The sequence below is a fragment of the Polyodon spathula genome, chromosome 7 (assembly GCF_017654505.1).
Source record: "Polyodon spathula isolate WHYD16114869_AA chromosome 7, ASM1765450v1, whole genome shotgun sequence".
Taxonomy (NCBI): domain Eukaryota; kingdom Metazoa; phylum Chordata; class Actinopteri; order Acipenseriformes; family Polyodontidae; genus Polyodon; species Polyodon spathula.
Window position 1 is genome coordinate 29,416,474 of NC_054540.1, and position 12,190 is coordinate 29,428,663.

Genomic DNA, 12,190 nt, shown 5'->3' on the forward strand with positions numbered 1-12,190 from the left:
TAATTCAATATGTTAACATAACATTATTCACCAGGTTTCATTCAACCTTATGAAGCAAAATTGGTTAATTCTATAGGGTGATGCAAAACTTTTGGCCATATCTATAAAAATGTCAAAAAAAGGCCCATAGCAACAGCAGCCTGACACAGAGCCAAATTACACATTAGGGTGAAGTTACACTCAGTGCAGAAGCAGCACATAACTGACTTTTTTTATTAGAATCCAGACCAAAAGACTTGTCATATAAAACCTGTAAGAACTCCATCTTAGATTGTATCCACGCTTATAGTATACACAATACAACCTGTGGTTACTAAACCATCATTACAGAACAACATAGTAAATATTCAACTCTCCATAGTTTTTTACATATTTCACAACCATAAATGAAAACATTGTTTTTCTTTTCTTTCTGTGAACTACATTTTTTTTACCTTTTAATTCCTTAAATGCACTGACTACATTTAATGTTGTTTCATTTTTAAATTTACTTTAGAAAGAAAGATGTGTATATATATCTAATTCTCTCCCTAATGCATTGCAGTTATTTGATTTTTTTGGGGGTTCTTTTTCCGCTTACAAGATCAACTGGTCTAAATCCCCTTTGCTGCTTTTAAATCTTCCTGCTACAAATCAATTACTTATAACCTTGGCACCTATTCTTGCACAGTTGGTTTTACGTATCTGGGCATACAAATTTACGAGATGTTGCCATCAATTAAGGAAGGAAACTTTGGTAGTATGTTGTTTAAAATACACCTAGATTTGGATAGGTGGTCATCGCTTCAGCTTACCCTTCATGGTAGGATATCTGTGATTAAAATTAATGTGTTGCCGCATATTACTTTCTTGTTCTGCATGTTGCCTTTATCACTTCCCCCCAAATGTATTGCTAAGATTAATTCGCTGTGCTCAAGATTTATCTGCAACGGTAAGAACTCCAGAATTCATTCAGCTACTTTGCAGCTCTCTGAATCCGCTGGGGTCTCATCCTACCAAATTTTCAATATTATAGCTCAGGGCTATGAAGATGTGGTTTTACTCAGAAACTCCTGTTTCTTGGCATCCCATTGAAGATATTTTAGTTCAACCATACCACAGGCAGGATCTCCCCTTCTCTGGTTTAAAGCATACATTTTTGTTAGATTCGCATGGGTACCATTATTGACAGTACTTCGCAAACTTGGAATAAAGTTGACATATTTTTTGTACGCCTACTGGACTGCAGACACTACCCCCTATCTGGCATAATGCCTCCCTATTAACCTGCTCACACCCTTTTGTTTATTCTCCTTGGTCGACGCACAACATACACACTAAGTGATATCTTTAATGATTTCAGCCTCCATTCTTTTCAGGATTTGCAAGAACAATACTCTCTTTAGGGCTTCACTTTCTTTTTATATCTCGGCTACACTCATCCCTTCATGCATATGGTCTCCCCTGGGGTGCCCCTTTATGTCCTTATCCACTGGTAAATCTCTTTTACAGCTCTCTTCCCAGTGTAGGATTGTGTCATTCATATATAATAAACTTTTATTCTACAATGTTTAGTCCCTTCCAATTACTTCCATTTGGTATAGGGATTTGAGTAAGCTTGCTTTCATCACTGACTGGGATACTATCTGGGAGAATATTTTTATATCATCTAAAAATCTGGCACATCAGCTTATTCATTTACTTACACCTGCCAGGCCTGTGCCTTGGGAGTGACGGGCACATAATTGCATATGTTCTAGGAATGCCCAAAAATTGTTACTTTTTGGCAGTTTGTTGTATCCACTACGAGCTCTCTAGTATGGGTGTCCCTCACTCCTGAAATACTTTTGCTGGCTGATAACTCTGTTAGCATTGCCATTACAATCTAGGAGGCTTTTCCTGGCAGGGATGAGAGCAGCCAAGAAAACTATCCTGAAGGGTTGGGTGGAGCTGTCTATCTCCTTTTCTTCTGTGATAGTGCTGCCGATAAAGTGGCACAGTTGTTTGAGTAAGATCAAGTGCATATTATGACATTTTCCCCTAGGACAACTTTCATTCAATTAATTAAGAAATATTCTTTCCTTGATATTTTAGTTTCAATAGTTTATTGTAAGATGGTACTGTACTGTCTCCCCCATTTCCCTCTTCCCAAGGAGTGAGGAAAAGAAAGAAAACAAATAGTAAAAATAATTGTTCACAAAAAAGAACGAAAAATGTGAGGATAAATATTGATCATACCGTAACGATACAAACATGTTTTTTTTTTTTCTTTTAATAAAACATATGAAATACAAATGAAGTTTGCTGGAGATTTCTTTTGTTTTCATGCCAACCCCGCTGCCTTACTGAATGATAGCAATGTTGTGTGACTGGCGGTCCAATAAAACACGTTCTCACTGTTGTCGACCACAAAGTAGAACTTTTTACCAATTTTAGGTACTTTCCAGTTTCTTACACATGTGAATGCCTCCTCACCATTGTAACACACATACTGAGCCAGGAGGACAGGCATCGTAACCAGCGCATGAACCAGGCTACTGAACTTTGAAGGTCTCTTCCAACTGAACAGCAGGGGTTGCTGGGGCACAGTAACGTTAACCAACCTCAGGTGATTTCCTCTCCCTCGCCTGTGGGAGTGCAAAGGCCAATGAAACATGCCCTGTTAGACCGCAGCCAAGATTTGCAAGTTAGGGTGACCAGAACTTGAAGCAGCAAGTTTCTTTACTAGGTGAGCCATTGTGAGCCCTCACCCCTTACAAAATGATTGCTACACTTCGGAAGGGTCATAAGGAACAGATGCACAGGGCAGAGAATTATGTGGTCATAATATCTAAGTTCAATTGATTTGAGTCAATATGAGTTTGCTAGCTATTCACAATTCTACATCTAGCTGGACAAGTTTTCTACCTTAAAGTATTATAAAGAGATTTTTAAAAGCTACACCCTGAAGCATGGAGGAAGTCAGGATAATAAGGTTTATAACACTACCATAAAGTTTTTACAGTAATTATTGGATTCAATAACAAAAGACAAGCAATTCAGTAATGGCAGGCATTTTACACATTGTTGTTTTCAAGTGTTTTATTTTATGATCTGACATAAGCCTTTATCTGTTTGTTTTATTCCACATATCCTCTAGTTGTATATTCTTCTAATGTAAATGTAATAAAACTGGCTGTAGGATGTCATTCAACTTATTTTTGATCAACTCATATTATAAAAACAATGCAATAGCTGCGAGTCTCATGCTTTATTGTTTCTGTCCTAAGAAGTTGCACTCAGTTTGCTGAAAGGCAGATCTGTGTCAAGTATGTCCCAAAGAGTTTATGTGTACGTGCCTTACACTCGTTGAAATAGTAAAATAAATAAAAATAAACTGCCTTCATAATTGGCTGTCTAACATATTCACAACCTGATTCAGTGAAACAGCTTGTATCAGTAAGGCAAAATAAAAAAATAATATTAAAAGAAAAAGTAGGCATTCAATGAAATTCTGTGCCGGAATAAAGGGCAAACTGGGATGCATTTCGTATACAAAGTTATACTGGGCAACACTTTGAGAGTTTGACATTACTACTAAATGGTTACTATCAATAATAACACTATGTAACACAATTTTTGTTCCTGGGTAGTAAGTGTTATTTCCTATTTGCTTATGCCTCAAAAGTATAGAAAATGGCTATTATTCCCCACAAACTTTGCTTTTGTGACCAGGACAGTAATATTTTGAAATATCACTATTTCCAATGAGAAAACGGGAGCTTTTGTGTCTTTTTGTTCACATAAAGTCAGAAAAAAACAACATATGAATCCAAATTAACATGTATTTATACTAAAGTAATATAACAATGACTACAAAAGATTTAGAAGTGAGTAGTTTTTCGAGATGTACAATTATACTGTAAATTTACAGTATAATTTCATTTTTGTATTACTTTAGTTTAAATATATGTTAATTTGGATTCATATGTTGTTTTTTTCTGACTTTATGTGAACGAAAAGACACACATTTGCCCGTTTTTCCCATTGGAAATAGTGATATTTTGAAATATCACTGTCCTGATCACAAAAGCAAAGTTTGTGGGGAATAATAGCCATTTTCTATACTTTTGAGGCATAAGCAATTAGGAAATAACACTTACTACCCAGGAACAAAAAAAAAAAAAATAATAATAACATAATAATAATAATAATAATAATAATAATAATAATAATACATTTTCCATATTTAAGTATAGTGAACCAGCTTATTGTTATTATTTGTATATACATTATTTGTGTTGAAACATTTCAGATTCATATAATCTTCTAAGATTATTTTAATATTGATAAATATGTGAGCAACCCCTCTATTAAATTGCAACATTTAAGTACCTGATGAGTGGTTAGTGGCTGGTTTCACAGAGCCTGCTTCGCACTAATTTTGGACTACCTAATGTCACCTTTGGTAAGGCTATCCATGACTGTTGTTAATCTGGGTGTCCTAAACCAGCGAAAAGAGCCTTACATTTCTTATAAACTGAACCTGTTAAATTAAACATCTTATTCTTAAAAATGAAACAATTATCTGTGTTTTGCATTTTCAAACAGTGGATCTTCACAAAATCACATACCTCTCAGATTCCCATTGCTCATGACAGTTGTGGCGGATTGATATGATCTTCAGTAGGACCAGAACAAAATGTATCAAGGGTAATTTTTTAAAAATTATTTTTAAATTATTTATTTATTTATTTATTTAAACGTGTCGATGGAAGCCCTTAGAATAATACTTAGAATAAAAAGAACAAAGCACACCATGCTTACATTTTGGATTCATGTCTTTTAGATGAATATTGCAATTGTTATTATGTAGTAACATGAACCCATTCCTGAGGAGCAAAAGTTCAATATCACTATAAAAGGATAGCTATGTGCTAAGGTTTCAAATAATAACACAGCTTTTAATCATCAGAACCTCTACATCATGAACAAACATAACTTTCAAAAAGTGTAGTCAAAACTCTTGGTATGCCAGGACAGTCAAAACACAAAAGAAAATGGTAAAGCTAGGCAAAATAATAAACAGACTGCATGTAATTGCTGGCAAGGAGCCATTCTGAGGCATAATTCATTTTGTTTTCTTTCATTTGTGTATTATTTTATTAGACATGAAATCAGCTTATAAAATGTCATCAAAATAAGGAAATGTTTAACATATTTTTTATTAATCTGATAATTAAGCAGGTACATGTTCAGTCATTCAAATATACTTGTTCAAATTACAGCATTGACAAAAGGGATTATGGCTCAATTAATCTAATACACTGAATACATTAACATACTTTTTCATATATCATTTTAAAACAATTTATACATATGAAATTATGAATTTGATTTGAAAATGCTTAACAATATATTTACTGGAGAAAGTTTTGTTTTTCCAAGCACACTAGAAAAAACAGTTAAATTATTAGATATCTCCTTTCCAATATTTAGGTTAATAATCATTATCAATAATTGAAAAATAAAACACAAAAAAAAAACTAAACAACAAATACTAGAAAATGTAACATTGCTTGCATATTGAGATTGATATATTTATAACACTGAAGCAAAAAAGTGATTATTCCAAAAATATATATTTAAAATAAACATCTGCTTTCAAGGACACTTATAAAATACAAATTACTTGCAAGGCTTCGCTCTCTTCTTACCACCTCCCCATCCGGTACTAAATTGTAAAGGGTTGTCACGAAATGAAATTCGCTCTTTTTTAGATGGTGTAGATGCTACCTTCACAGGCACAGGCTTTTCTTGCTCTAAAAAAAAAAAAAAAAAAAAAAAATTAAAAAAAGAAGAAAATATAAGTGTCTCCTACTGTGTATAATTGTTACATATAGCAGAGTTGTTCACATATGTCTCCGTGTTTCAGTCTGTTCTAATGATCTGTCCTACAGCATCAGCACAGGCACTGCATGGATTCATTATTTTGTTTTAATCACAGAAAGTGTTTCCTTTTCCTTGCAAACTGAGGCATCCTCTGGATGCATTTCTATAATAAAAAATAATAATGACAATGGACTCCACAGAACAGATAGACCACATTTGCAGATTTAAATTTTTCCTCTCAGTGAACACTTTACTAGTCAATTCCAGGAGGGCAGTTCTCTTTTAAAGCAGCTTAAAGAAAATCTGTATAAACATGAGGAACAAAGGGAAGATTTTTGGCTTCTTCATTTGTTCCATGTGTACAGTTTATGTTCAGACTCATAACAGCGGACAGTATCAATAAAAGGCAGGAACACCACAAAAGCATGTGGGATTATTTGGCCAAGAACTTGATCAAATAATTTCACTTTAAAGTGTGTTGGGTGTCCTCTACGTCAAAAAATCTTACTGTGTATAGTCTATATATATATACGTCATATATAGGTGTATATCTTATATCCGAGGGAACTCTTTCTATACAACTATCGTATAGCTTTGCAACCCGCTCTCTGTTTAAACTAAGTTTAGAAATATCGTTTTATATAGATATATACAACATATCGTAACCTTTGGCAGGATCTACAATGTCTGAAGTATCTTCTCTGTATATATATATGGGCAGCTGGCTCTATATAGCTTTATATATATATATATATATATATATATATATATATATATATATATATATATATATATATATATATTGATATTTATTTATATAAATATTATTTAGATAATTATGTTGTTATAAAATACATGGTGAATGATAAGATTGTTTATGTCTAATGGGTTGATGATAAAACTGCTAACCTCAATTTTTTGTAACAAACTCAACTAGCAGTACATGAACTCAACAAAACACAGTACTAAAATAAACAATAATGGCTGGCAGATTTAAAGTTTCATCAGCATAGGACAGAGACATTTGTGGAAGCAGAAAAGCAACATAAATTTAGTACACAATTACCTCAGCCACATGCCCTCTGTTGGATACTAGGCAGTTTAGACTGATGGTCCTCATAAAACAGAGATGAGGAAATCATTCAATTCTACTCTCCAAAAAAGCCAAGCAACTTTCCTACTCTGATTCTTAGTAATAATACATGTAGTTTTCCCCGCCCCCCCCCCCCCTTAAAAAAATAAAAAAATAAAATAAGCTAGCCACTTGTGATTTATGTCATCAGAAACTCGTGATTACAGCCTTATTATGCAGTTCAATGTACATTATTATTCCAGTAATCCGTTGCATATCCTACTGCGATGGGACCACAGTAAGGGTAGATATGTATAAAGTCGGATGAATAAATCCTGTTTTACATACCATTATACACAGCTGTAACAATTACTACAGTCACACAATTATTGTTTTGAGATTCAGTTTTTATTAGGGAGCTCCCCTAAATCCCTTGTTTACAAAGATACACAGTATTAATGCTTGTGACAGAGTAGCCGTCTGCCGTGTGTGTGCGTGCATTCTCTGCTGTGTGACAGGCAGGAGAACAAGACGGAGGGTGAAGTTGATACGCCCCGCAGACGAACAGGATTTATTTACATATCAAGTCAACACACTGATCAGCTCACATGACACTACCAGCACTGGCAGAGCACGGAGCACATACAACACAGTGTACGAAAAGTTTGGTAGGATCTACAATATCTGAACTAATCTTCTCTGTTCAATAATAAACCAAACTGCTAAAGAGGTTGATCTTGGCGGATAAATGGTTAGTGCAGATATGCAACGGATTACTGAATTATTATGTGGTGTTGCTGTGTTATGCATTTACACATTCCCAGTCAAATGATTACACAAATTGTTTTTAGCTCTCCAAGTCAAATCCTTTTTGAAACAAAACTACTCAACCATAGTGGTTTCCGTACTATAAGCAATAAAAACAAATATGCGATTGAAAAGGCAGTTTATGGAAATGCCCAGTGAGAAGCAAGTATCACATTGCAAAATGTTTGATTGGTTATAGACTATATACATAGTTTACTATACCTACACTGGTAATTTAAACTCTACAAGCATCCCCCAATCCACGTTAAACCTATATTTGATCTATATTATTTAAAAAAGTATGCTTTTAAAAAAATGGGGTGCTACAATTTAGAGTACCCCCATACATACAAAAATATATAGAGGCCCTGTTCAAATGGAGCGAAGGACCATATTGCTGACAATGTGTAGGTGTGGAAAGGGAATTCTTCGAACTTTTTATACACATACAATCCTAGACAGTTAAAGACAGAATGGTGCTTACAATACAGACCTAAAAGATGTAGTATTTCATATAAAGCATCTTTAATCCTTTGACTAGTGAACAGATATACCAATAATGTATTGATCTATTATTATATTTTGGTTATTTACTACTTTTTGTAGTATTTACCGTCAAACTTTTCTGACCTTTAATTGTGAGAAATATAAAGGTTATTTGAAAAATCATATGCAATGAGTACACTTATTGTCTACTGTCAAGTGCCTTTTTTGTTGTTGTTTAATGACTTGCATACACCCATACCACAATGTATTAAATTAGTTATTTTTTCCAACTGCAAATTTACAGCAACCTTTGATCTTAAAAAGATTTGCCTAAAATACAGACTTTTTTTTTCTTTTCCTCAATGACAAACGGCTTGTTTCACACTAAGTTAGATGCCTTCCTCGTGAATTTCATTTCAATCGTCATTAAAATCTAATTTGCTCTTGTTAAAGTGGGCACTGTTTTCTTTTATTATGACATGCTTTCTATAAACCGTGTTTAATCTAGTCACTACGGTGCCCTCCATGGCCTTCTCCATGTGTAGCATCTTTGTCACAAAAGACCCTGAGGAAAACCTTTGACAGAAGGGCAGTCTTTCTTTCAAAATGGGCCTTTTGCTGTTTCCTGCCCAGGCAGTCTTTTTGCCATGTCCTCTATATGACCCCTTCCTTTACCTCCAACAAGAGCAGGCAAATTATATATTTGTTCATTGTTTACTATTATTAAGCAGACAAATATGTACTATAGGATTTATTTATTACTGTTGAAGTGTTTTTCAGTTAAATTTGCAAATACATGATAAACAAATTGAGAGACTTTTATTCTTGCTCATTGTGGTGCTCTGGAATATATAGGTTTTATGTACAGTACTCCTTTATTTAGCTTACTTACACAAAAAATAAATACATTGAGGGCAGTAGATTATTAAAGGGTCTTGATATAATAAATTATGTGAATTAATTATCCATATGTGTGAATTATTTATTTTAACTTTACAATTTTATTCTATTAATCCAATATTAACACTGTCAGCAAGACTGATAATCAGTTCACACGCAGTATTTTATAAATGTAAAATAAATGACAAAATGTGAAATGTTTTTAAGATGATGCTGTCTGGTTTGAAAGGCAAATAACACAGACAAAAATAAACAGACTTCAGGTCTCTCACATTACTTCTTTAGGCAATTAACCTTTACGCATGTTGTCTGATTTTTTTCCACAGAAAAATAATAAACAAGAAACAAAATAAGTTTGATAATAATCCAATAGAGACACAAACTTGTTGTGTTGCAAAACTATGAAATACATTACACAAAAACACAAATGTTGCAGTATGCAGTGTTCCATCACCATTAACTCACCAAAATAGTAGTATAACTGGGGTATCACAGTTAAGGCTACTGAAAAATACACAAATCTGTAACAGTCTGTAAGTAGCTTTAATTGAAATGAACAAGCTAACATTGTTAGTGTTTCTGTGAATTTGTTTACTGTAAAAGCATTTAGGAACACTAGTTTCACTTATATACCAGTATACACAGAATTTGTGTATTGGCTTTTGGAGAGGTGAATGGAATAGGGTGAAGTTTCACTAAATTTCGATACACTGTTGATGTTTTTTTCCTTAAACTTTCTATTGGAGTAACTTTTACAAAAGTACTTATGGAACAATACTAGATAAGATAGCTATATAGCTTTGGCCAAAGTTTTGCATTACCTATAGTAGTATAGTATTTCAAATTAAAATTTCAAAATTTCACATGTTTCAATTTTTGTGAATTTTTCCTTAATTATGTGGAAAACTACAAAGCAGTATGTAATTCAATAGGCTAACATAACATTATTCTGCAGGTTTCATTTCACTTTATGAAGCACAATTAGTTCTCTAGGGTGGTGCAAAACTTTTGGCCATACATACATACATACATACATAAACAGAGTACTGAAGACAGTTCCATTTGTTTCAATTCACAATCATTCAGGATGTGTCAAAATTCAGAAAAATAGAAAAACAATCAGAATAAATCTAGCCATTTCAGTGTATTGTGTAAAAAAACTAAACCTGAAATAAAACTAGTATTTAACAAACAATAATACATCTAAAACTTTACACACTAGCTAATAAAACAAAAATAAACATATACTAATAAAACAAAACAAAACCAAAAAAAAAAAACTATTACAGAATTTAACAAATCTGATCCAAATAAGTATATTTACCTCATATTAACAAGCACACTGACATACAGAGAAACGGCAAATTGCCGATGCATTAGGTCAGACTAGGATTGTTACACCAATTAGGATTGAAACAACAAAACTGCACAATAACTGTGCCTTAATTATTGCCTGTTAATTTAAATTGTGGCTCAAAACTATTATTTCAAATAGTTAATCTATGATCTCAGTACTCACTTGCATGTCCCGCTGAGTGCCTGCATGTTTGATTATATTTTTCGCTGGGCTGAGTCAAAGCACTACCACTGGCCATGGACACAATCTCTAGATCCAGACCTTCTCTGCTTACAGGGCTTGCCTGAGAGCAGCAGGGGAGAACAGACACAAATATGAAACAAAATATGACATTTCTACAAGCAGCTCACGCGATAACCCTAAATAAACAAACTGCACATTAATGAAATAAGAGTTCCTTGAAGAAATGTGTTACAAATGTGATCTGTTAGTCTGTTTCAATTCAAATTTTATCACAATACTGTACATTTAAAAGCCTTACTGTGTAAAGGCTATTTTATAACTAAAACATTTTAAATAACTTCAACAGTGGTTCAATAATTTTCACATTATTATATAAATACCCCACACTTTAAACAACATACAAATCCTGGCTTGTAATACAGTCAATTCTCGTTAATATGAATTTCAAGGGACCAGCAACATAATTAGTCTATCAGTAATTTTAATATCAGGAGTCTAAGGCCAAATGCATACTGTCAGTTTTTATTGAAGTTACAGTAACAGGGAAATAAAATTATAATTACAGAACAATGAAAAGTATTACACATTTAAAAGTACTGTGTATTTTATTGAAAATATGTCAGTAAGTGAACTTTTAAAAATTAACTGCACTTGAAATTAAAATGTCCCATTCTGATCCAGGGCATTTTTAAATCATAAAAGCAAGGCAACATCAGGGTATTGAGCAAATCAGAAACGCTGACAACTTGCATCCACAGTTTGCTGTTAATAGGCCCGTGTTATTGTATCCCGGTTTTTCAGAATGGCTAAAAAAGTGTTCACACGAATGTTTTGAAACCTGCAGCAACATCCTTCTTCTTCTTGTATGGTGGTGAATTATCCACTTCTTTCAACACCTCTCCACTTTTGTCTACTGCACCTTTTTTTGCGTGAACACTATGGCAACTCCAAATGCATAGTCTATAGTCCCTAAACACTATCCTTTACACTCAACTGTTCAAACTAGAGCGATTAGTTTTATTCACATTTTTCTTCCCTGGGAGGGCTCCAACATAATTCATACGAACAGGAAATTCATGTTAGGTGAATTTGTATTACAAGTAATTTACAATACGTAACTATTACATAATGACTGAATCCAATAACTAATTAGACCTAAGCATGCTTAGCTTTTAAGACCAGAAACCATGGCTTATGCATAGGAACAAGTAACAGTCATGTCCTAATTAACCTCTTTCTGAACTTATCCTATCATTACATTACCACTGACCCCCTCGTTTGTACACCTTACTTGCCTCTTTTTTGCTTAACGTGTCTTTTTAGCTTCCTGTATTTAATTAATTTATTGGAAAAAGTATGGGAAATAAATACTTAGAAAAATACTAACAAACTACTGTAAAAGAATGAATAAAAACATTCCCACACTGAGACTTACCTTCAGATATTTAGACATACATTAATTATATGGCTAAATTGCCCTTTCCCAAAATCCACCACTAGGTAAGCCGTTAAACTGCAGAGATTAAATGAACCAC

The 12,190-nt window shown here is 33.4% G+C and overlaps 1 protein-coding gene across 3 annotated transcripts in view; it reads right to left on the reverse strand.

Moving 5' to 3' along the window:
* Positions 1 to 5,494: 5,494 nt before the first annotated feature.
* The window catches only part of lrriq1 (leucine-rich repeats and IQ motif containing 1), a 63,507-nt gene continuing 56,811 nt past the window's right edge, over positions 5,495 to 12,190 (reverse strand). The window contains exons 26-27 of one of the 3 annotated variants that reach the window (XM_041255224.1): positions 10,635 to 10,755; positions 5,495 to 5,780 (exon numbers count right to left, since the gene is read on the reverse strand). In XM_041255224.1, coding sequence (XP_041111158.1) covers positions 5,647 to 5,780; positions 10,635 to 10,755 — 255 coding nt within the window. In that variant the 3' untranslated portion in view covers positions 5,495 to 5,646. Of the gene's footprint in view, positions 5,781 to 10,634; positions 10,756 to 12,190 lie in introns of those variants that run through there. The other 2 variants (XM_041255226.1, XM_041255225.1) reach the window with 2 other exon arrangements.